This window comes from Haemorhous mexicanus, chromosome 13 (genome assembly GCF_027477595.1).
Source record: "Haemorhous mexicanus isolate bHaeMex1 chromosome 13, bHaeMex1.pri, whole genome shotgun sequence".
Taxonomy (NCBI): Eukaryota; Metazoa; Chordata; class Aves; order Passeriformes; family Fringillidae; genus Haemorhous; species Haemorhous mexicanus.
The window spans coordinates 21,345,843-21,369,510 of NC_082353.1; the positions used below are offsets into that span (position 1 = coordinate 21,345,843).

The following is a 23,668-nucleotide window of genomic DNA, read 5'->3' on the forward strand; positions in this document are numbered from 1 at the left end:
TATCAAAGTACCGAGTGGAAATATTTATTATATGCATTGGAAAAAAAGGAAAAAGCCAAACTGAACCCTGCTTTACCCACGGAATGTTCCTGTTCCTGTAGAAATCCTTCGACGTAATAAAAAGCATTCGGTTATTTTGTGTTTCCTGAGGGGGAAAAGTGGGAGCAGAGGGTTTTCCTGGCTGGTGTTTGGGGCTGGAATGGGTTTTTTTGGGATGCTTTGGTGCTGTGGCAGCGCTGCTTTTTGGGAGTGGGTGTGAAGGGCGGCTCCTCCCTGGCAGCTTTTCTTTGGGAATGTTTTCCCAGCCAGGAGCAATCCCAAGGGACTGGGAGCTGCTGTGTCTGCAGGAAGGGGGAGGGATGAGGCCAGGGATGGATGGGATCCCTTGGAATTTGGGAACAAATTCTCAAGAACTTCCTTGTCCCATCAGCTGCACAAACCAAACCTTTCCTGGATCCGGGAGCAAACCCCAGCGTGGGCAGAGCTGCATTCCCAGCTTTATCCAAACTTTGGGATGAACAGGGTGGGAGCAGAGCAGGGAATTCCCACCTTTGGCTCTTCCCAGCTGCTCCTGCTTTTCCTGGAGTGCTGAGCTCTTTGTAACTCTGATTTTCAGGTTTTCCTGGAGCATTTCCTACCCCAGGAGTAGGAAGAGCCAATTCAGGGTTGAAGGGTGTGGCCGTGTCACTTTTCCATGGAGCAAAGTTCATTTTCCATGGAACAAAGCTCATTTTTCCTGGAAAGAAGCTGCTCAGAGAGCCTGGAACCTGGGGATCCCAGTCTGGGCTCCCTGGGATGGGGATTGCTGGGAGAGCAGAGGGATCAGAGCTTGGATCAGGATGTTTTCCTTCCCTGCAGGACTGAAATCCCTGGATCTGCTTCCACGCCTTGTGTGGAGTTCAGCAATGCCTTTTCATTTTCTGTACTTTCCCCCCATGTTTGATATTCCATGAGGATGATCCCTGTTTTACCCTCACTGGGACGCTGTTATGGATGTGGGAGGTTGGGATCTGTTGGGATTTGGTCAGATCTGGGGTTTTTTTCCAGTTTCTTCCCAGCTTTGTGTGACTTTCCTGGGTGGTGCCTTGGAGCATTCCAGCTGCTCCGCAGGGATGGGTGGTCCACGGAATCCTGGGATAATCTGGGCTGGAAAGGACTTTAAATCCCACCTCATTCCATGGCAGGGACACCTTTCCCTGCCCCAGGCTGCTCCAAGCCCTGTCCAGCCTGGCCTTGGACACTTCCAGGGATCCAGGGCAGCCCCAGCTGCTCTGGGAATTCCTTCCCAATCCCTTGGATCTGCTGTGGCTGCCAGGATTTAATTCCTGATTATTTCACTGATGGAGCAAAAAGGAGATTCGGGATTTTAAAAAAGGGTAGGAGGGAGAGGAGGAGGCTCCTGGAGCAGAAGCCAGAGCAGATTTGTGGGAATATGGGAGTTTTCCAGGTCACTGCCTGTGCCACCATCCCTGTGAAACCTCCCAGCTGAATCCAGGGAGAACTGCCCAAAATTCCACACAGCTCTTTGAGGACCTGCTCAAGGCTCTGAGATCCAGGTGGGACAAAAACGAGGATCAGAGGGGGTTTAATCAACCTGGAAAACGAGGATCAGAGGGGGTTTCATCAGTCTGGAGCTGGGGAGTTTTTCCTGATGTAGAAAAGGGGAATTTTCCTGGGGAGGTTTTTCCTGGTGTGGAAAAAGGGAATTTTCCTGGGGAAGTTTTTCCTGGTGTGGAAAAGGGGAATTTTCCTGGCCCTGTTTTCCCCTTTTCCCTGTTTTTCCTTTGTGGAGACACCAAACACCTGCTGGGCTGTGCTGACTTCTTGGAGAACCAGGAGACCTCGACCATGAGTTCCTTCTGCCACAATCCCAACATTTAAATGCTTTTTTAAAATCACTTTTTACACCTTGACACGTGTTGTCACACTCAGTTTATTTCAGTAACAGTTACTATTGCTAGAATAACATATATATATATATAATAATATTATTTCTTGTTTTTCCAGGAATCGGGGGGGGACCTAAATGAAGGCAAAATCAGGTTTGGAAAGGCAACTGCTGGTTCCTGAGTCTGACTAGAAAGTGGGAAAAATCGAAATAAAAACCCTCCAGGTGCTGCTCTTAGCAAATCCCACTCTGGGTTTCAGTAGTCGACCAAGGGAAGGCAAATGTGGCGCACAAATTCCTCATATTTGATGGTTCCATTTGGCCCAACTTTGGCTTCTTTTAGCAGGTCATCCACTGAAAAATGGGAAAATATCGTTGGGATGGGATGTTTGGGGTGTTGGGGTGTTCAGAGGAAAGCAGCACTGCAGGATTTGGGGGATTTTGTTGGCAATCACCTCTGGGATCAGGTGAGAGTTTGAACTGGCACCGATCAGCACCTGGATTTTAATTCCATGCAAAATTCTCTGGAGCGGGGATATCCATCTTTTTGAGTTCCACAGGGGGAAAAAAACCCCCCACAAATTTATTCCAGATGGGCTTTTGGGTTTATTGTGCCCCTCAGAGCCAAATTTCTGCCAAACTGGAAGGGTTTGGGGTTTTTGCCTGTTTTTACTTTGGGGTCTCCTGCTGGCACCGGCCCTTCCTCATCCCAGAGGCAGCTGCAGAGGAGGAGAAGGAAAAGAGAGGAGGAAAAAAACACAAGAGAGGAAAGAAAGAGGGAGAAGGGGAAGGGAAGGGGTTTGGTCCCAGTGGGAATTGCAGGTACCTTCCTCCTCGGAAAGCTTCTCCCCCAGGCGGGTGAGCTTGGCGCGGAGCTCGGGCACGGGGATCACTCCTCTCTTCTGCCGGTCAATCATGGCCAGGGCTCTCAGGATCTCCTCCTCGGGCTCCTCCTGCTTCATCTGCCTGTACATGATGTTCAGGAAGGTGGAGAAGTCCAGCTCTGCGTTCCTGTCTGGGAAAGGAAGGGCAGATCCTTTGGGAATGGCTCTGCTGGGGGTTGGATCCAGGGCTGAACACCCCCCTCGTCCTCCCCCCCTTCCCTCTCCTGGGGTTTCTCCTCCCTGACCTTGGGCTTTCCCTTCCCCGTCCCTGATCTGCATCGGGGCACGTCACCACTGGGTTTTTTCTCCTAAAATCCCATTTATAACTGTTCAATTTGTGCTCTGAACTCGGATCCTGAATTTTTAATCCCCCCCACCTGATCTCACAATTCCTTGGGATTTGTGCTTTGTTTTTCCCACAGATCTTCAGCCGAACATCTTTCTGTGCTCTTCCACCTCTGTTGGTTGGCCTGGACAGTCTCCCACCCTCCAAATCCATATTAAATATTTATCTCCTGCTTTTTTAGGGATTTTGAAGGCGCTGTTTTGATCCGTGGGCTGGATTTAACACATCACAGCAGCTTCTGGAGACTGCTCTGGGCGGATGTTCCCTCCTGGAACACCCCAGCTCCAGAAAAACGGGATTTTTCCATGTTTCCTCCCCGTTTTGGTGGCTGTGCAGGTAGCTCACCAATCCTGTGCAGCTGCAGGTGTCTCTGCACCTCTCCCGGCGTGGGGCTGGCTCCCAGGCACCTCATCACTGCCAGCAGGTCCGAGGCTTTGATCTTCCCTTTTTGTTTCTTGTCGTACAGGGAAAAACATTCCTTGAACTCTAATTAAGAACCAAAGCTGGGTCAGCCGGCAGGATCCCATTGAGCCCCGCTCCGGGCCGGGCAGGATTCCAGCCGGGATCCGGTGTCGGCCCCGGGGGTGTCGCCTTTCCAGCAGGGCGATGGGCACGGGGGTGGGACCAGCGGGAATTAGGGGCAATTAAAACCCCGAGGCGCTAATTGGGGCCCTCCGGGCTGAGGAAGCGGGGCTGGGAGGGGAAAAGGGCGGAGAAAGCGGAGGGTTTTGGTTAAAAGTGCTTTTCTTGCTTTGGTGGGGGTGGGAGAGGGGGGAGAGGGACCGAGGATGATGGAAGGGGAGGAAGAGAAGGAAAAAAGAGAAGAGGAAGAAGGAAAAGAGGAAGGAAAAGAAAGAGGAAGGAGGGAAAGAAGGAAACGAAAGAAGGAAAAGGAAGGAGGAGAGGAGACGAGAGGAGGATGATGATGATGATGGTGCGGAGGATGTTGGTGGTGGAATATTTTGGAGGAGGAGCCGCCGAGTTCTCCCCCCTCTCCCGCAGCGCCCCCGGCTCGCAGCTGACCCGGATCGGGCCGGGAGCTCTCCCCGCTCCCTCCCGCAGCACAAACCCAGCCTGGTTCGGTGCCATCCCCGTCCTTGTCCCCTCTGTCCCCAGCCCTCGCTGCTGGGGGTGCTGCAGCGGGCGGGGGCTGCCCGAGGGTGTCCCTGGGGTGCTCTGGGGGTGTCCCAGGGGTGTCCCGGGGGTGCCCGTGGGCGCCGTGGCCTCCCCTGGCCCGGCCGCCTCCTCCGCTCGCCGATCCCTGGGCGGAGCTGATCAGATTTGCAATAATACTCTGATTAATACTCTCATTAATACTCTATTAATACCCTTATTAATACCCTGATTTCAGCTTCCTTCGGCCGTTCCCGGAGCAATCCCAGCCCCGGGCGCGGCTCCCCTTTCCCTGTGGGAATTTGGATGCCCTGCGCCGCCTCCTTCTTCCTCTTCCTCCTCCTCCTCCTCGCACCCCCCAGGACGGGACTGAGCCCCCGGAATTCCCGGCCTGTTTTCCTGGGGATCGGCAGCGGCTGCTCCTGCCCTGCAGAATTTCCCTGGAATTTGGGAGATTTCCCTGTTTTCCCAGGCAGCAGATCCGGGAGAGCCGGGACTGAGGGGCAGCGAGCCCAGACCGAGACACTTTGGGGCAAACCCGCCATTTTTATATAAATATAAATATAAATGTAATCCCGCTAATTAACGCCCGAAGCGGAGCAAACCCGCACCCACCGTTAATTTGATCCTGGGACAGAAACTTTGCCTGGAGCAGGAACGGAGAGAGAAAAAAAAAAAACAAAACAAAAAAAGAGAGAGCAGCTTTAAAATGAGATTTGGGGGCGCAGAGGGGCCCGGCCCATGGTGGCGTCACTCACCATGGTTTTGGGGACAATCGCTGGGGTTTGGGGGCCCGGCGGGAGCGGAGGCGGCTGCTGCCACTTCTGCGCTTTCCTCGGGGCCGAAGTCCGGCCGGGCGGGCGGAGGCTGAAATAAAAACCCGCTGCCATGGCTACGGAGCTGAGCCCGCCGCCTCCCGCTCCTGCCGGGAAAAGCCATTCCCGGCCTCGGGATGGGGCCCTGCGGCTCTCCGGGTCCCCAAAACCGCGGGTCTGATCATCCCAAAGAAGAGCACCTGGCACTGAGCTCGGCTGCTGGGAGAGGAGGAGGAGGAAAACGCAAAAAAATTTTAAAATTCCAAAACAAGATATTCAAAAATTCCAAAATCCGAACATTCCAAATTTTTAAAAATTAAAATTAAAAATAATTTTAAAAAAATTCCAAAATATTAAAAAAAAAATCCAAAAATTCCAAAATAAATTTAAAAAATCCAAAATAAAAAAATTGCAGAAAGCTCCAAAATCCAAAAATTAAAAAAAAAGAAAAGGAAGGGGTGAGGGCTCTGGAGAAGGGTGAGAAGGAATTTCCGGATCTGCAGGAGGATTTGTAGGGAAGGGGTCTGGTTTTATCCCGGATTTCACCTGCAGATTTCCTCCTCCCACCGCTGGAGCCGGAGCTGCCCAGCCCTGGCTCCCCTTTCGGGCTGGATTTGGGGAATTCTGAGGAATTCTCGTGTCTGAGCGAGAGCAGGAGGTGCTGGGGCAGAGATCCTTGGAGTTCTTGATGGATTCTGGGGCTGGTTTGGGGAATTCTGAGGAATTCTCAGCCCCTGAGAGCAGAAGGTGCAGGTGCACAGCTCCCCCCTGCCCGATGGATTTTGGGGCTGTTTGTGGGGAATTTGCCCTTTTGTGAGAGCAGAAGGTGCTGGGGCAGAGATGCTTGGGATTCACCCCCTGCCTGATGGATTCTGGGGCTGTTTTTGGGGAATTCTGAGGAATTCTCAGCCCCTGAGAGCAGAAGGTGCAGGTGCACAGCTCCTCCCCCTTCCTGATGGATTTTGGGGCTGTTTGTGGGGAATTTGCCCTTTTGTGAGAGCAGAAGGTGCTGGGGCAGAGATGCTTGGGATTCACCCCCTGCCTGATGGGTTCTGGGGCTGTTTTTGGGGAATTCTGAGGAATTCTCAGCCCCTGAGTGAGAGCTGAAGGTGCAGGTGCACAGTTCCTGGGAGTTCCCCCCTGCCCGATGGATTTTGGGGCCGTTTGTGGAGAATTTGCCTTTTTGTGAGAGCAGAAGGTGCTGGGGCAGAGATCCCTGTAAGTTCCCCCCTGCCCGATGGATTTTGGGGCCGTTTGTGGGGAATTGGCCTCTCCTGCCCCTGTGCTCAGCAGTGAGAGCGAGTTAATGAGTGTTAATTAATCCCCTCCCTGACCAGCGGTAATCACCACACAGCCCCCATCGCTCAGCAGTTTATTCAAAACACATGAATCTACGTTAGAAAAACTAGATTTCTTCTTTTTTCCCCCCCCTCAGAAATATCAAAAGCTTAGAAACCGCCCTTGGCCGCGTGCAGGTTGTTCATGTGCAGGGTGTAGAAGGCCCAGGGCTCGGGGATGTAAATCACCCCGGGGTACTTCTTCCGCAGGGTTTTGTCATTCCAGAGCCAGCCCACCCAGGCGGCGATGAGGAGCAGGGTGATGATGAAGGAGAGGAAGAGGAAGAGCCCGTTGCTGTCCAGCACCAGCCCCTTGCGCCGCTGGTGCATCACCAGGGCCATCATGGCGAAGAAGGTGAAGATGTAGAGGATGAAGATCTGGCCCTCCGTCACCAGGTACCTGCGGGAGAATTCCTGGGGAGCCCGGGGTGCTGGGAGAGCGATCCCAGCTCTTCTGGGACCACAGGGAGAGCGTTCCCAGCTCTTCTGGGATCACAGGGAGAGTGTTCCCAGCTCTTCTGGGATCACAGGGAGAGCGTTCTCAGCTTTTCTGGGATCACAGGGAGAGCATTCCCAGCTCTTCTGGGATCAGTGGGATCCTGGGATCACAGGGAGAGCACTCCCAGCCTTTCTGGGATCAGTGGTGATCCAGGCAGGGAGAGCATTCCCAGCTCTTCTGGGATCACAGGGAGAGTGTTCCCAGCTCTTCTGGGATCAGTGCTGATCCTGGGCTTACAGGGAAAGTATTCCCAGCTTTTCTGGGATCAGTGGGATACTGGAATCACAGGGAGAGCATTCCCAGCTCTTCTGGGAGCAGTTTTGACCTTGGGATCACAGGGAGTGCATTCCTAGCTGTTCTGGGATCAGTGGGATCCTGGGATCACAGGGAAAGCGTTCCCAGCTCTTCTGGGATCACAGGGATCCTGGGATGCAGGCAGAGCATTCCCAGCCTTTCTGGGATCAGTGGGATCCTGGCATCACAGGGAGAGCACTCCCAGCTTTTCTGGGATCAGTGGTGATCCAGGCAGGGAGAGCATTCCCAGCTCTTCTGGGATCACAGGGAGAGCGTTCCCAGCTCTTTTGGGATCAGTGGGATCCTGGAATCACAGGCAGAGCATTCCCAGCTTTTCTGCGATCAGTGGTGATTCAGGGAATGCAGGGAGAGCATTTCCAGCTTTTCTGGGAGCCATTTTGATCCTGGGAATCACAGGGAGAGCATTCCCAGCTGTTCTGGGATCAGTTTTGATCCTGGCATCACAGGGAGAGCATTCCAAGATTTCCTGGGATCAGTTTTGATCCTGGGACCACAGGGAGAGCATTCCAAGATTTCCTGGGATCAGTTTTGATCCTGGAACCACAGGGAGAGCATTCCAAGATTTCCTGGGATCAGTTTTGATCCTGGGACCACAGGGAGAACATTCCCAGCCCCGCAGAGCAAAAGCTGCCCTGGGGAACCCTGGGGAATGGAGCAGCTCTGCCTGGACTATTCCTGGGTATTCCTGGAAGGTTCCTGTGGAATCCCCTCCCCACTCGAGGGACTCACCAGTAGTAGAGGCTGCTGGGCCCCACCAGGAGCAGGGCAGCCAGGGGCATCCGGCTCTGCTCCGCCGCCGGCGTGAAGCAGCCGGTGAAATAAATGAACAGGATCAGGAAAAACGGGATGTACCTGGAAAAACCAGCAATTCCCAGAGCTGGGATGAGCCTGGAAGGGATTGGAACTCCCCCAGATCCACCCCACACCCAGAGCTGCTCCTGTGCTGAGCCTGGGGAAGGGGCAGCTGTGGGATTCCTCCTGCTGCTGTGGGATTCCTGCTGCTGCTGTGGGATTCCCTGCTCAGGGACTCCTGGAGCTGTGGGATGCCCTCCTCAGGGATTCCTGCTGCCTCCCCAGGGCACAGAGGGGCTGGGCAGGGGCTGGGCTCATCCTGGGCTCTTCGGATCCAGGGAATTCCCAGCCTGGGGCAGGAAAAGCCCGGACTTGTTGATGAAGGCAAAGCTGGGCTCCAGCTGCCTTGGACAATTCCAGCAGGGCATTCCAGGCTCCAGTGCTGTGTCTGGGATGTGGAGCAGGATTCCCAAACCCCCCTGAGCTCTTCTTCCCTTTAAAGGGCTCCAAAGAACGGAGTTTGCTCCTTCCCAGCACTCCAGGAACCCCAAATCAGGCAGGAGAGATTTCCCCAGGATCACCCGGAATGGATCCAGGCCCAGCCAGGCTCCTCTTGGGATACTTGGGGTATCTGGGGTGTTTGGGATGTTTGGGGTATCTGGGGTGTTTGGGGAATTTGGGGTGTTTGGGGCACATCTGGGGGTGCTGGAGGAGGAACCTTCTGTCCACCCCTGGAAGGACAAGCTGTTCCTCTGGCCCTCCAATCCCAAAATATCCCCGAGCAGAGGGGATTTTCCAGCGAGTGCCAGATCCACCCTAATCTGGATCCTAATCCTAATCCAGCCCTGGCCAGCAGAACATTATCCCCAGCCAGCTCTGGCTCGGGGTTTTTTTTTCCACTTCAAGCTCTGCCCTTCCCCCTGTGCCATCCCATAATCTCCGGACCTGCTGGGAATCACTCACCACATGGAGTGCCCCAAATACTCGTCGTAGTAGTAGAGCAGCTCGAAGGAGTCGATCTGTGACAGGACACAGGGTGAGAATCCCCGTCAGCAAACGAGCTAATCCCAAACAGCTCCATCAGTCAGCAGTTCAGGCTTCAGAATGCCTGAGCCCAGCCCAGCCCCTTACCCAGGTAACTCAGAAATTCAGATTTTGGAAATGCCCGAGCCCAGCTCAGCCCCTTACCCAGGTAACTCAGAAATTCAGGTTTTGGAAATGCCCGAGCCCAGCTCAGCCCCTTACCCAGCTCACTCACCAATTCAGGTTTTGGAAACACCTGAGCCCAGCCCAGCCCCTTACCCAGGTCATTCATAAATTCAGATTTTAGAAATGTCTGAGCCCAGCTCAGCCCCTTACCCAGGTCATTCATAAATTCAGATTTTGGAAATGCCCGAGCCCAGCTCAGCCCCTTACCCAGCTCACTCAGAAATTCAGATTTTAGAAATGCCTGAGCCCAGCTCAGCCCCTTACCCAGGACTTTTATAAATTCAGATTTTAGAAATGCTTGAACCCAGGGTCTCAGCCTCTTACCAGGGTCTCTGGCTTGATGCCCCTTTATCATTTATAAATTCAGATTTTAGAACCCACCTCAGCCTCTTACCAAGGCGTTTGCCTTGAGGTTCCTTTATGATTTATAAATTCAAATTTTAGAAATGCTTGAGCCCAGCTCAGCCCCTTACCAAGGTCTCAGGCTCGAGGTTCCTTTACCATTTATAAATTCAGATTTCAGAGCCCAACTGAGCCCTCATGAGGATCTCAGGTTTGAGGTTCCTTTACCATTCCCAAATCCAGGTTTCACAAACCCTGCTCAGCCCTCACCAGGATCTCAGGTTTGAGCTTCCTTTGTAATTTACAAATTCAGAATTTACAAACCCTGCTCAGCCCTCACCAGGGTCTCGGGTTTGAGGTTCCTTTACCATTCCCAAATCCAGGTTTCAGAGCCCTGCTCAGCCCTCACCAGGGTCTCGGGTTTGAGGTTCCTTTACCATTCCCAAATCCAGGTTTCAGAGCCCTGCTCAGCCCTCACCAGGGTCTCGGGTTTGAGGTTCCTGATGATGGGGTTCTCCCTGACAGACAGGTGGTGCTGGTACCCGCTGAAGATCAGCCGGTGGTTCACCGAGTCTCCCACCAGGTGGATGCTGGCACCCATCACGAAGGTGATGATGCTGACGTAGACCATGGACCTGGGCAGGGTCTTGGGGGACCTCTCGATGAGCTGCAGGCACAGGGAGGGCGTGAGGAGGAGGAGGAGGAGCAGCAGGGAGGTGGCAGCTCCTGCCCTCGCTGGGTTTTGGGGGTTTTTGTCAGAGCACTCAGAAATTCATCACCAAACATCCCAGAATATCCTGAGTTGGAAAGGACCCAAAAAAATCACCAAGTCCAACTCCTGAGTGAACTCATAGTGGGGTCAAAGGCACAGGTTTTGTGTTTTTAGCACCAGGAGCTGATAGTTAGGCTGTGCTGAAGAGAAGGGATTGCTTTCCGCAGGTGAGGCCCCTGTATCTCACCAAAATCCAATTTCAGGCACTCTGCCTCTCACTGAAAGCTGCCACTAAAACAGATCCCAAGAGTTTCATGTCATAACACCAACAGAGAGCCATGGTTTATTGGGATAGGAATGAGAAATGGCATTAAGTGTAATTTTAAATGAACCCAAGCTAAATATTCCAAGACAAGTATTGTCATTTTGCCAGCATTTGGTGCTTCAAATCGTGTGCTACAGGCCTGGTTTTAAGCACTGCCCCTTGGGTTTTAAAGGTATAACCTCAGCAAATCCCTTTTTCTCAAAGATGGAACAACCTGTCCACTTTGAGAGAAAAACCTCTGAAGGGGCTCCTGCTGCTTTCAACCCCAAGAGCTCGTTTGGTTTGCTGCTAACGAGGGTTCCCTCATTAACAGGCCGTGGCTCTCCTGCCTCTGGAGAGGACTGGGAGGTTGGATGTGCCCTCCAGTGGCAGCAGAGCCTCCAGCACAGAGCTCCTCACGCTTCCCACCCTGTCTGGACACTCCAGGATGCTCCAGGTGAACATTTTGGGGTTCTGCTCCCTTTCTTCCCCACGGAACAGGATCCAGTTTGACCCCACAGCCAGGAGGAGCTGAGTGCCACAAAACCACTCGGGGCAATTCCTGGGCACCACTTGCAGTGCTGGGCTCTCTCCCTGCCCCACCTCCAGCACCTGAGGCTGGCTCAGGGCCTGGGACAAGCCCTGGAACAGGAATTTTGGGATGCAGCTCCACACTCAGCTTGCACAGCAGGGAAGAGCTCCCGAGGCAGATCCCAGCTCCAGGAGTTTTCCAGCTTTGGCTGGGTCAGCTCTGGGATCAGCCAGGGCCCCCCCTCTCCCTAAATCAGCTTTGCAGCCCTCCCCAGGCAGGGAAAAGCTCCTTATTTGTGTTTAATTTTGTCCTTATTTGGGTTTAATTTGGAGGCTTAACTTTCCCTTGCCCACGGACGTCACCGGAGGCCAAGGAGAGCACAAGGTCCTGGAGGGGACAGGAGGGTGGGACACGTCCCTGGGCCAGGGAAATGCATCCTGGATCTTCCTGTGGGTGAGCCCTGCAGAAATCACCTGGGAAGGGGCAGCTCCCACGTCCTGGATATTCCCTTTTTGCCCCCAGCCTTGAAATCCTCCCGGAATATCGAGAGGGAATCGTTTCCACCTCAGGCCATAATTCAATGCCCAGCTAATGAAGGTTAAAATAGATTTATAATTGCTTTCTCCTGAAGTGTTTAATGGGAAAAGATTCCTAATGATCTGACAGGATTTCAGCTCATGAATGGTTTATGGGATCCAGAGGCTGGCAGCTGGAGCCAGATAAATTCCAGCTCCAGCCACAATTCCAAAGTCAAAGATCGAGTGAAATTAAGCTCTGAACAGTTCAGGAAATCCACTTCCAGCTGCCTTTTAAGCCAAGGGTGGATGTTGCCCTAAAAAATCATTTGGGAAAAGGGCTCTGGCCCCTCCCAGAGCCAGAATTCCAGGGGGAAGTGATTTGCTTTGGAGATGCAGGAAATTGAGGTGCCCTCTAAAAGGTGGCACCACAAACCCTTCCTGGAGTGGGAAACTCGTCCTTGCTGGAAGGAATTTGGGAATAACCAACATCCTAAAATCCTCTGAGCCTTTGCAAAACCTGGAATGGAAAACCCCTGAACATTCCCAGGTTTACCTTCAGCTCTGACTCCTCCTGAGCCAGAATTCCAGGGGGATTTGCTCTGGACATGCAGGAAATTGAGGTGGCATCACAAATCCTTTTAACGCTTCCTTACTGGCAGGAATTTGGGAATAACCAACACCCTCAAAACCTCTGAAACTTTCCAAAAGTGGGAATGGGGAACCCCTGGGCATTGCCCAGGCTTACCTTCAGCAGCAGGAAGGGGGTGATAACGTTGTAAGCCATGTGGAAATAATCTCCAGCGCTGGGTTTGTTCAGAGGAAACCATTCCAGAGGGAGGATGATCTGAGGAGAGAGGGAAAAGCAGCACATCAGCCATCATGGGAGTGGAAAAACATTGGGATTGCTTGGGAATGCTCAGCTGGGCTTCAGGGGCTTGGCAGGGACCAAACTGGGCAAACCTATCTTGGAGCAAACTTCCCAAAAATCACCCTCTGGAAGTTTCCCCTCCCAGCCCTGCCCGGTGCTGGCAAGCTGTGGGGTCAAGGAAGGCATTTGGGATTCCTGGATCTTCCTGAACCTTCTGCCAGCTTCCAGCTGGAAAAAATTCCATTGAAATGGAACGGCCACTCCTGGAAGCTGCAGCCCCAAGCTCTGGCAAGGAATGGGGAAGAGCAGGAGGAACCTCCCAGGTGTGAAACAAAGGTGTGGGAGAGAGAACAGGGAACGGCTTTCCAGAGACGGGTGGCACTGGGGCCAAGCCAGCTGCAGAGCAGGGCAGCAGTCCCAGCTCCTCCAGGACACCCCCCTGGCACAGGGGACAGCCCTGGGGAGCCCTGGCCGTGTCCCCTCACTCACCATGGCGATGGGGCGCCCGAAATCCAGCACCCAGTTCTGCAGGGTGAAGTAGAACCACAGGTCCAGGTGGAACGGGGACGTCTTGAAGGTGTCCTCGGCCTTCACCGCCCCGTGCCTGGAGGGGACAGAGGGACACGGAGCCCTGGAGCAGCTCTGGGAGGAGGCAGAGCTGTCAGCCCACGCCAAAGCTGCGCCTCCCCGGCCCTGGGAGCTGCGGGATGGCAAAGCTGAGGAGCAGGCAGGACAGGAGAGCACGAAGCTGTCGCCGTCCCTGACCCGTCCCTGTGGGGAGGCTCTTCCCGGTCTCTTCAGCAAGGTGAAAAGTGCTGAATTAAGTGCAACTATTTTTAACTTTTGCATGATGAAGCAAAATCCCAACTCCCAGGAGTTGAGCTCAGGGCTGAAAATGCGGCGCTGCCCGGTGGAATTCCAGCACCGGGATGCTCGGCTGCAGCGTCACCTGCAGCTCCTGCTCCCGGCACCCTCTGCCGAGGATCCAACCCCGACGGAGCCCTTCCAGAGATGCCCCCCCAGCACCTCTGGACCTTCACCTTCCTGCAGGAAAAGCGGATCAATGCCTCTCCTGGTGCCCAGACCAGAATGGGATCAGCTGGAGCAGCCCCAAGCTTGGGCAGCCCATAGTCCAAACTCCATGGAAGTGTCCCTGCCCATGGACCGACAGGATCTTTGAGCTCCTTTCCACCCCAAACCTCTCTGGGATGACTCAATGAACCCCGGGAGCTGGAGGGAGAGGATGGGGTATCCTGGATGAGTTGGGAACGCTGCAGCTCCCTGGAAGAGTCTGCCAAAGCCAGGATCGGCTGGGATAACCCAGGTACGCCGGGATGGCCCGGACAAAGGCGAGTGGGGGAACCTTGGGAGACCCCGACGCTGGGGATGTCCCGGACCCCGACCCTGGGGATGTCCCGGACCCTGACCCTGGGGATATCTGAGACCCCGACCCTGGGGATGTCTGGGACCCCGACCCTGGGGATGTCTGGGACCCCGACCCTGGGGATATCCCGACCCTGGGGATGTCCTGGATCCCGACCCTGGGGATGTCCCGGACCCCGCAGCACCCGGGGGTGGTCCCCGGGAAGGGGCCGGGCTGTCCCGGGGGGGTTCGGGGCGCGCTGAGCCGGGGGGGTTGGATGCGGTGAGGATCCCCAGTGAAGCCGGGGTGGGTTTTCCCGTTCCCACCCCGCGGAGCCCCGGCCGCGCTCACCTGCCCGGGTAGAGCGGCCCGGCGGGCGGGGGCGAGCCCGGGGCCGCGGCCGGGAACGGCCGGCGCCGCGCCGAGCCCTGCATCCGCCCGGCCCGGGGCTCCCGGCGCCGCTCCCGGGGCCGCTGCCGCTCCTGTGGCGGTGCCGGTGCGGATCCCGCTGCCGGCCCGGCCCGCGGAGCAGCGGCGGCTGCGCGGGGGCGGCCCCGGGCCCGCCCGGCGGGGCGGGGGCAGCGCCGGCCCCGCTCCGTGCCCGGCCCCGCTCCGTGCCCGGCCCCGCTCCGTGCCCGGCCCGGCTCCGTGCCCGGCCCGGCTCCGTGCCCTGCCCCGCTCCGTGCCCGGCCCCGCTCCGTGCCCGGCCCCGCTCCGTGCCCGGCCCCGCTCCGTGCCCGGCCCCGCTCCGTGCCCGGCCCGGCTCCGTGCCCGGCCCGGCTCCGTGCCCTGCCCCGCTCCGTGCCCTGCCCCGCTCCGTGCCCGGCCCCGCTCCGCGCCCGGCCCGGCTCCGCGCCCGGCCCCGCTCCGCGCCCGGCCCCGCTCCGTGCCCGGCCCCGCTCCGTGCCCGGCCCCGCTCCGTGCCCGGCCGCGCCGCGCCGCACGGCGGGAGAGCGGCGGGCACGGCTCGGGGCTGCGCTGGGCTCCCCGGAATGCTCCGGAGCGGGATCAGAGAGGCTGGCAGCGAGCGCTCAGGGCGTTCCGTGCCCCGGGTTCATTGGGAATGAGGAGCTGGAGCTCGCCGTGGGTCTGGCCGCGCCGCTTTTCCCGAGTTTCCATTGCCCTGGGTCATTCGCAGGGGATGCCCCGCTCTGTTCCCTGCCCGCTCTCAGTTTTGGCTGGATGAATCCATCGGGATGGGGTCACGCCCGGGCAGAGAGGGATTCGCAGCCCTCGGGGCTGAATTTGCACTCGCTGGGGTTTGGAGTTTTGGGTCTAAACGGGGAAGTGCATCCTGCCATGGGCAGGGATCTTTCCCCAGGATTATCCCAGGTTGCTCCCAGCCCTGTCCAGCCTGGCCTTGGACACTTCCAGGGATGTGGCAGCCACAGCCAGGGCCTCCCCACCCTCACAGGGAAGAAAGTTTGAGGCACCAAACCCCTCCTGGAGGGTTTGGTCTGGGCACGGAGGCTCCTGGGATGGGAGCTCCGTGTGTCACACCCTGCCCCCGTTCCCTTGGATGTGCACGGTGTGACACGGGATGGGAACAGGACAATCCCTGGGAGCTGCTGTGTATTCCACTGAGGAATTCTGGTCCCACCGAAGCTGAGGGAGCTCCCAGAAGCAGCAGAAGGGAGATCTCGGTCCCTCTCGAGGAGCAGGGGACCCTCCCCACGCCATTCCTGCTCCCCCAGCAGGACGGGGGGGGCATCTGGAAAAATATCCCTGAAAAGTGGAGGAGATCACCGAGATAACAGAGCCACTTAATCTTACCAGGACCCTGCTTGTCACCCTGAGCCTGACACGGCTACGTGGCTCCAAACAGGGCTGGCCACGGCCTGGCTCGTGTCCCCTTGTGTCCCCTCGTGTCCCCCGGGCTCTCCGGGCTCCGGCTGCTGCTCCATGAATAATGCACATCCCACAAAGAGCCGCGGCTCTGGTGTCAGGACTCCAAGTTAAAAATTAACGGGGCTGAGACCGGATCCCCCACAGGACAATGGGGCAGCAGATGGGCCCGGGGTGGTGTCCCCTTACTGCTGGTGGCTCGTGTCACCAGCAGCCAGGGAGGTGGCCCGGCAGGGGGTTGGGGTGACAGGCATGTGACAAGGCCGGTGATGGTGTCCCCAAAACCAGGGCTGAGGGCCCTGTGTGTGCTGAGGTGATGGGAGCTGCTGGGTCTGGCTTAAAAACCCCAAAGTGAGCCAAACCCAGCCCAAGCCAGCTCAGCTGGACCCAGCTGAGGTCAGTCCAGTCTCACCCAACCCAAGCAACCCAGCCCAACTAAACCCAGCTCAGCCAAACCCAGTCCAGCTGAACCTGGCCCAGCCCAAATGAACAAATTCCAGCCCAACCCAACCCAGTCCAACCCAACCCAACCCAATCCAGTCCAACCCAACCCAAACCAATCCAGTCCAACCAACCCAACCCAGTCCAACCCAACCCAACCCAGTCCAACTAATCCAACCCAGCCAAATCTTGCTCTCCACACTCCCTGACAGGAGGGAGCAGCCAGGGAGAGTCGGGCTCAGCTCCCAGGGAACAGAGACAGGATTTGAAGACATTTTCTTAAACTGCACCAGAGCTGAGGCTTAGGTTGGATTTAGGTTGGACATCAGGAGGAATTTCCGCGTGGAAAGGGTGGTCGGGGACTGCCCAAGGGGGTTTGGAGTGCTCATCCCTGCAGGTGTCCAAGGAATTCCTGGATGTGGTGCTGGTGACACGGGGGGGATCAGGCACAGCTGGGACTCGGTGACCTCGGTGAGGTATTTTCCAGCCTCAGTGGTCGTGCAGTGGAAATGAGGATGAAAAGCTGAGCTGGTGACACGAGCAGTTGTCTGTGTCGTTGTGTTTTGGGGACACTCAGCCGTGCCCTGGCGGTCCTGCTGATGCCTTAAGTTTGAGCTTTCCTATTTTCCAGGTTCTGTACTGCATTGGTGTATAACTGAACTTCGTATAAAGGGCAGCAGTTCTCCTCATGGTTCAGTCAGATAAAACAATCCTTTTCCAGCCCCGACACCGCTGCGGCTCCAGGCCCAAAATGTGCAAACAACAGCGAATGGAGGAGAGCCATCTGGGAGGATGGGACTGCATCACCTGGAGCTGGAATTGGACAATTAACCCCAAAATGGAAACGGATCAAAACTTATAAAAGTGTGGAAGTATGTGACCACACTTATAAAAGTGTGGAAGTATGTGACCTGTCCCTCTCGTGCGCAGCCACGGCCAGGCCCTTGCACTTTCAAGGAGTATCCTTTGAAGGCCTTTAATAAACCCCTACTTTACCCTTTTACTCTGCCCGGCTCTGTTCCGGCCGCCCCTGGGGCACCGCTGCCTCGGCCTGCACGCTGGGGAGCGCCTTCCCAGCCGGGCCCCGGAACGGCCTGCCCGGGCGGCCGCTGCCGGCCGGCCCCGCCGCGGCGGGCGGGCGCTGCCGAGCGGTTCCGGGGCGGAGCGCGGCGGTGCCGGCCGGGCCCGCGCTCCGGGCGGGGGGGCCGCGCCTTGCCTGCCGGGCGGCGGCTGCGCTCCCGCCGGGGCCGGGGCACGGGCAGGGGCCGGGGGCGGCGCGGGGGGCGGCGGGCCCCGGGGCGGCCGCATGTGCGCCCCGCGGGGCGCCGCGCCAGGACGGAGCGGGCCGGGGCAGAGCCGGGCCGGCCCGAGCGGGGCCGTTGCGGGCGGCGGGGCCGCGCGGAGGCGGAGGCGGCCATGGAGGGGCTGGCGGGGTACGTGTACAAGGCGGCCAGCGAGGGCCGCGTGCTCACCTTGGCCGCGCTGCTGCTGAACCGCTCCGAGAGCGACATCAAGTACCTGCTGGGCTACGTGAGCCAGCACGGCGGGCAGCGCTCCACGCCGCTCATCATCGCCGCCCGCAACGGGCACGCCAAGGTGGTGCGGCTGCTGCTCGAGCATTACCGCGTCCACACGCAGCAGACCGGCACCGTCCGCTTCGACGGGTACGTGAGGCCCGGCCCGGACGGCCCCGGGCGCGGCCTGGGCTGCGGGGAGAGCGGGGCCGGGAGGGCCGGGCGGGCCTCGGGCGGCTCCCGCTGTCCCGGGGCTTGGCGGGGCTTGGAGCCTTCTCCAGCGCAGGCTGTTCCGTGAGCTGATGGGCCTTGAGCGTCCTGTGGTTTGGAGCTGGGTTCTTGTCGGCTCCGGCGCTTCTGTGACGTGCTGGTCCTTGTGGTCCCAGCTCAGATTATTCCGTGACTTGGTGGTGCTTGTGGATCTCTTCCAGCTCAGTGTTCTGTCACTTGGTGGCCCTTGTGGGTATTTTTAAACTCGGGCTGGTTTATGATTTGGTGGTCCTTGTGAGCCCTTCCAGCTCAGTGTTCTGTCACTTGGTGGCCCTTGTGGGTATTTTTAAACTCGGGCTGGTTTATGATTTGGTGGTCCTTGTGAGCCCTTCCAGCTCAGTGTTCTGTCACTTGGTGGTCCTTGTGGGGCCCTTCCAGCTCAGGCTGTTCCATGACCTGGTGGCTCTTCTGGGGCCCTTCCAGTTCTGTGTTCTGTGACTTGATGGCCCTCGTGGGTTCTTTTCAGCTTGGGCTCTTCTGTGACTCAGTGGTCCTTGTGAGCCCTTCCAGCTCAGTGTTCTGTCACTTGGTGGTCCTTGTGGATCTCTGCCAGCAAAGTATTCTGTGACCTGGCGGCCCTTGTGGGTATTTTTCAACTTGGGCTCTTCTGTGACTTAGTGGTCCTTGTGGTCCCAACTCAGACTGTTCCATAACTTGGTGGTTCTTGTGGGCCCTTCCAGCTCAGGATTCTGTCATTTGATGTCTTTGTGGAGCCCTTCCAGCTCAGGATTCTGTGACTTGTTGGTGCTTGTGGGCCTCTTCAACTCAGGCTGTTCAGTGTCTTGGTGGACCTTGTGGGTCTCTTCCAGCTCAGGATTGATGCCCGTGTGGGTTCTTTCCAGCTCAGACTGTTCTGTGACTTGGTGGTGCTTGTGTGTCCCAGCTCACATTATTCTGTGACTTGGTGGTGCTTGTGTGTCCCAGCTCACATTATTCTGTGACTTGGTGGTGCTTGTGTGTCCCAGCTCCCATTATTCTGTGACTTGGTGGTCCTTGTGTGTCCCAGCTCCCATTATTCTGTGACTTGGTGGTCCTTGTGTGTCCCAGCTCCCATTATTCTGTGACTTGGTGGTGCTTGTGTGTCCCAGCTCACATTATTCTGTGACTTGGTGGTCCTTGTGTGTCCCAGCTCCCATTATTCTGTGACTTGGTGGTGCTTGTGTCTCCCTTCCAGCTCAGGACATTCTGTGGCCCTGGTAGGCCCCTTCCAGCCCAGCTTATTCTGGCCCTTGTGGGTCCCTTCCAAGGCTGTTCAGTGATCTGTGATCACTTCCCTGCCCTCTGTGGGGCTCAGCAGAGCTCCCAGGAGGATCTGAGCTCTGATTTTCCCAGGCTCAGAGGCCAGGCTGGCAGGTTGGCAGTGCCCAGGCCTGCCCTGCTGCTGTATTTAGAAATGAATTCATGACATCCTCACCTAAACATCGTGTGGGTGTTGGAGGCCACAATGAGGTCACGATTTGGTGATTTTCTGGTAAAAAATGCCTGTGTGGTTGGAGATCCCACCTGATGCTTTATGAGCCATAAATGACTTTTCCGTGTAGGAATTCCCTGTGTGAAGCTGTGGACAGGATAATATTCACAGCCCAGAGAGCTTCTGCTGGGCCAGAGTGGCCTTTTTGGGACATTTTTGCTGCTGCAGGTGACGGTGCCATCGGGGAGGGTTCTCACACTGATCAGTGTTCACACGCAGAACCACTTCCCTGTGTGGTTTGATTTTTATTCCTTCCTTTTCCCTTCCAGCTGTGTTTGGGTTTTTTTGTGTGTGGGTGGGGTTGTTTTTTTTTTTTGGTTGTTTTTGTTTTTTGGTTTATTTTTCCTCCAGTCAGAATCAGGTTGAGAATTCCCGGGATGAGAATTCCTGGAGGAAGGACCTCTTGACAGACAGCAGATGCTGGATTTTTGCCTGGCTGGGGTGGGGATGTTTTCCAGAGGCTGTGCCTGGCACGGATTGAAGGAGGAGTTGTGGGAGGCACAATGGATGCAGAGAGAGGAGCAGAGCCCACATGATCCCCAGGGATTGTTGTTCCTCAGATAAGGTGGCTCAGCAGCTCCTCTCCCTTGGGCTTTCCACTGGGAACCTCAAAACGCCAACAAATCACCTCGGGTTCATAAAAAATCCCCCCTCCTGACTCTCCTCCTGCTTCAGTACATAAATATTTTAATGGAGTTATTTACAGAACCAGGAACTTCTCACTGGGAATTCTCTCTGAGATCTCGAAGCGCCTCTGGAGGTGTTGGATTTACAAACAGTTGCTGTGGAGCTGCGAGGGCTTTATAATAATTAAAAATTGCTGTGAAAGTGAAATTTCAGCTGATCTTGCCATATTTTAACTTTGGGGAACGTGGCTGTTTGGAAATATTTGTCCTTCCTGTGTGTTTGGGACGTGCCTTGAGGGTCTGTGAATCCTGCCTGTTTCTCATTTAAATCCTTCAAAAACCAGGGAATGGGAAAGGCAAATCCTTGATTTTGTGTGCTGGGTTTGAGGGAAAGAAAAGAGCACGAAAGGAAGGATCTGTCCCCTCATTTCCCCGTTATTCATGTGACACGGATCTGTGGAGCAGCCCAGCTCAGAACTTCTGCTTTTTTGGGTTTTATTTTCTTCCCGAGGTTCCATTTGTGTCACCAGCTTGCCGGGCTGGTTCAGGGCACGGGATCTCCAATGGGGAAGCACTGGGGAGCTGCAGCTCAGGGAGAGGGGGCAGGAGAAGTGATCAGAAATGTTGAAGCCAGGGCTGTTCCCAGTGTCTAAATCTGATTTTTTTTTTTGTGTCAAAATATCCACTTTAAGGTTTTTCTCGGTCTTTAATATGTCACTTGGTGGCACTGAAGGGATAATTTTAGAACTCCTCTTGCCAGACCTCTCTAAACTGAGGCTGGAATTTGTAAGTGGGAACTTCAAGGCAGCCAAACCCCTTTGGCTGCTTTGAAGCTCCAACTTCCAAGGCTCCATGTGCTCCCTTGGCCACGGTGATCCCGGTGAGTTCCTTGGAATCCAGGGCTGGGCTGGCTGTGAAATCCCTGTTGGTGGCTGGGTGTGGGATGCTTTTGGAAGAGCGTCAGCCTGATTCCCTGTCCTCTTGTCCCCAGCTTCGTCATCGACGGGGCCACCGCGCTGTGGTGCGCGGCCGGCGCCGGCCACTTCGAGGTGGTCAAGCTGCTGGTGAGCCACGGCGCCAACGTCAACCACACCACGGTGACCAACTCGACGCCGCTGCGGGCGGCCTGCTTCGATGGCCGGCTGGACATCGTCAAGTACCTGGTGGAGAACAACGCCAACATCAGCATCGCCAACAAGTACGACAACACCTGCCTGATGATCGCGGCCTACAAGGGCCACACGGACGTGGTGCGCTACCTCCTGGAGCAGCACGCCGACCCCAACGCCAAGGCCCACTGCGGGGCCACCGCCCTGCACTTCGCCGCCGAGGCCGGCCACCTGGAGATCGTCAGGGAGCTGGTCAAGTGGAAGGCGGCCATGATGGTCAACGGCCACGGCATGACGCCGCTCAAGGTGGCCGCCGAGAGCTGCAAGGCCGACGTGGTGGAGCTGCTGCTGGCTCACGCCGACTGCGACAGGAGGAGCAGGATCGAAGCTCTGGAGCTGCTGGGGGCCTCGTTTGCCAACGACAGGGAGAACTACGACATTTTGAAGACTTACCACTATTTATATTTAGCCATGCTGGAGAGGTACCGCGACAGCGAGAACGTCATCGAGAAGGAGGTGCTTCCCCAGATCGAGGCTTACGGAAACAGGTCGGAATGCAGGACCCCTCAGGAACTGGAGTCCATTAGGCAGGACAGAGATGCCCTTCACATGGAAGGCCTCATAGTGCGGGAGAGAATCCTGGGCTCGGACAATATCGACGTCTCCCACCCCATCATTTACCGGGGCGCGGTCTACGCGGACAACATGGAGTTCGAGCAGTGCATCAAGCTCTGGCTCCACGCCCTGCACCTGCGGCAGAAGGGCAACAGGAACACCCACAAGGACCTGCTGAGGTTCGCTCAGGTCTTCTCCCAGATGATCCACCTGAACGAGCCCGTGAAAGCCAAGGACATCGAGAGCGTCCTGCGCTGCAGCGTGCTGGAGATCGAGCAGGGCATGGCGCGCATCAAAACCACGCCGGACGCCGACATCCACACGGCCATGGACAACTACGAGTGCAACATCTTCACCTTCCTCTACCTGGTGTGCATCTCCACCAAGACGCAGTGCAGCGAGGACGACCAGTCCCGCATCAACAAGCAGATCTACAACCTGATCCACCTGGACCCGCGCACGCGCGACGGCTCCAGCCTGCTGCACCACGCCGTCAACTCGGGCACGCCCGTGGACGACTTCCACACCAACGACGTGTGCAGCTTCCCCAACGCCCTGGTCACCAAGCTCCTGCTGGACTGCGGCGCCGACGTCAACGCCGTGGACAACGAGGGGAACAGCCCTCTGCACATCATCGTGCAGTACCACCGGCCCATCAGCGACTTCTTGACGTTGCACTCCATCATCATCAGCCTGGTGGAGGCCGGCGCCCACACGGACATGACCAACAAGCAGAAGAAAACCCCTCTGGATAAAAGTACCACCGGGGTGTCCGAAATCCTCCTTAAAACTCAAATGAAGCTGAGTCTCAAGTGCCTGGCTGCCCGCGCCGTGCGGATCTACAACATCAGCTACCAAAACCAGATCCCCAGAACTCTGGAGGAGTTTGTCCAGTTCCACTAGGCCGTGTCCAACCTTTTGTGGTGGTGCTATCCCGGGACGACACCAGACAGCAGAATACACCCGTGTCCATGAAGTTGTTTTTCTCCATTCCTTTGGTTTTGGGTTCCTCTGGATTCCGTCTGCGGCCTCAGTTCTCGGGTGGAGATGGTGGAGGGCGGGGGGCAGGAAAAGCCACTTCGTTGTCCTGTAGTTGAATCTGATGTTTGAGATTTGGGTCCTTTTCTTGTTTTTGATTAAATGAATCCCTTCCTTAGCTCTTGGTTTTCTAAACGACACGAGAAGAATCCCCCAGGTAATTCCTGTCAAGCGTTTCGCGCCCGGCGCGATTCGCACAATTGGATTTCAAACTCCTCGCAGTGAGGTGGGGAAAGAAAAATTGGGAATTCTGTGGTAGTTGGGTTAAAAGTGGAGTGTCCACCTCCAGAGCGGTGCATTGCTCTCGTACCTCACCGCGCTTTTTACGCCTTTCAGCTCGTGCTGAAGATGTTGGTTTAAAAGTCGCGTTTTAAATCAAAATTTACAGCTACAGACGGGAGGGATGCTCTGTTAGGAAATGCAGGTGGAAATTCAGCTCCGAGGGGCTGAGTTCCATTTCCAAGCTCTTCGCTGACACTGCTCCAGTAAGTATTGAATAACCTATGGACAAAAAACCACTTCCATGCCGACCGAAAATAACGGGAATCATCGTTTCTTTTTCTGTAGCTCCGTCGCTCCTATCCAAACATCATGCATGGATCCCTAGAAACTGGGTAGGGAATTTGTGTTTGTGTGTGTCCCAACATTTCAAACTGCTTTGGACTTGGGTTTTTTTCTGTTGTTTCTACGCTCAACACGCACCTTTTTTTTTGACTCAAAGTCTGTCCAGCTGCACTCTTGGATTCCAGATGCTGTATCTTCCTAACGGAGCCGTCTGCCGCCAAAGAGAGTCTTCCTTGAGCCTGGCTTTTCCAAGAAGCGTTGGAGTCTGTGCCTCCCTGAATTGGACTCGAGGATTTTTCATGGTTTTTACTCCTTCCAGTAGGAAAATCTCTTCTTAA

The 23,668-nt window shown here is 56.1% G+C and overlaps 3 protein-coding genes across 6 annotated transcripts in view; 1 reads left to right on the top strand and 2 right to left on the bottom strand.

Annotated features, from left to right (window-relative positions):
• Positions 1 to 1,914: 1,914 nt before the first annotated feature.
• Positions 1,915 to 5,198, bottom strand: CALML4 (calmodulin like 4). Of its 3 annotated transcripts, XM_059858752.1 has the most exons (5): positions 4,990 to 5,136; positions 4,847 to 4,877; positions 3,464 to 3,604; positions 2,715 to 2,903; positions 1,915 to 2,242 (listed from the first exon to the last, which is right to left on the bottom strand). In XM_059858752.1, the coding sequence occupies exons 1-5, from the start codon at positions 5,119 to 5,121 to the stop codon at positions 2,145 to 2,147; spliced, it is 591 nt and encodes a 196-aa protein (XP_059714735.1). In that variant the 5' UTR covers positions 5,122 to 5,136; the 3' UTR covers positions 1,915 to 2,144. The 3 variants fall into 3 exon arrangements, with proteins under 3 accessions (XP_059714735.1, XP_059714734.1, XP_059714736.1); XM_059858751.1 differs by lacking the exon at positions 4,847 to 4,877 and having other exon boundaries at positions 4,990 to 5,198; XM_059858753.1 differs by lacking the exons at positions 4,847 to 4,877; positions 4,990 to 5,136 and adding an exon at positions 4,459 to 4,548.
• A 1,206-nt stretch (positions 5,199 to 6,404) lies between these two features.
• Positions 6,405 to 14,345, bottom strand: CLN6 (CLN6 transmembrane ER protein). The gene is made up of 7 exons (XM_059858754.1): positions 14,189 to 14,345; positions 12,964 to 13,078; positions 12,352 to 12,450; positions 10,019 to 10,207; positions 8,953 to 9,008; positions 7,927 to 8,049; positions 6,405 to 6,783 (listed from the first exon to the last, which is right to left on the bottom strand). The coding sequence occupies exons 1-7, from the start codon at positions 14,269 to 14,271 to the stop codon at positions 6,495 to 6,497; spliced, it is 954 nt and encodes a 317-aa protein (XP_059714737.1). The 5' UTR covers positions 14,272 to 14,345; the 3' UTR covers positions 6,405 to 6,494.
• Positions 14,346 to 17,467: 3,122 nt separating this feature from the next.
• FEM1B (fem-1 homolog B) overlaps positions 17,468 to 23,668 on the top strand; it is a 6,517-nt gene continuing 316 nt past the window's right edge. Inside the window, exons 1-2 of one of the 2 annotated variants that reach the window (XM_059858756.1) lie at positions 17,468 to 17,787; positions 20,996 to 23,668. The exon at positions 20,996 to 23,668 is cut by the window's right edge and continues 316 nt beyond it. In XM_059858756.1, coding sequence (XP_059714739.1) covers positions 17,540 to 17,787; positions 20,996 to 22,631 — 1,884 coding nt within the window. In that variant the 5' untranslated portion in view covers positions 17,468 to 17,539 and the 3' untranslated portion in view covers positions 22,632 to 23,668. The remainder of the gene's footprint in view (positions 17,788 to 20,995) is intronic. The other variant, XM_059858757.1, reaches the window with a different exon arrangement.

Bases quoted from the DNA above. Each gene is read 5' to 3' on its own strand.
- CALML4 (XM_059858751.1), bottom strand. From the start codon at position 5,170: ATGGCTTTTCCCGGCAGGAGCGGGAGGCGGCGGGCTCAGCTCCGTAGC. The intron at 2,904-3,463 runs GTGAGCTACCTG...TTCCTTTCCCAG, and splicing joins CCTGCAGCTGCACAGGATTG to ACAGGAACGCAGAGCTGGAC. The intron at 2,243-2,714 runs GTACCTGCAATT...CCCATTTTTCAG, and splicing joins GAAGCTTTCCGAGGAGGAAG to TGGATGACCTGCTAAAAGAA.
- CLN6 (XM_059858754.1), bottom strand. From the start codon at position 14,271: ATGCAGGGCTCGGCGCGGCGCCGGCCGTTCCCGGCCGCGGCCCCGGGC. The intron at 13,079-14,188 runs GTGAGCGCGGCC...TGTCCCCTCCAG, and splicing joins GGGCCGCTCTACCCGGGCAG to GCACGGGGCGGTGAAGGCCG. The intron at 9,009-10,018 runs GTGAGGGCTGAG...GTCCTGTCACAG, and splicing joins ACCTCAAACCCGAGACCCTG to ATCGACTCCTTCGAGCTGCT.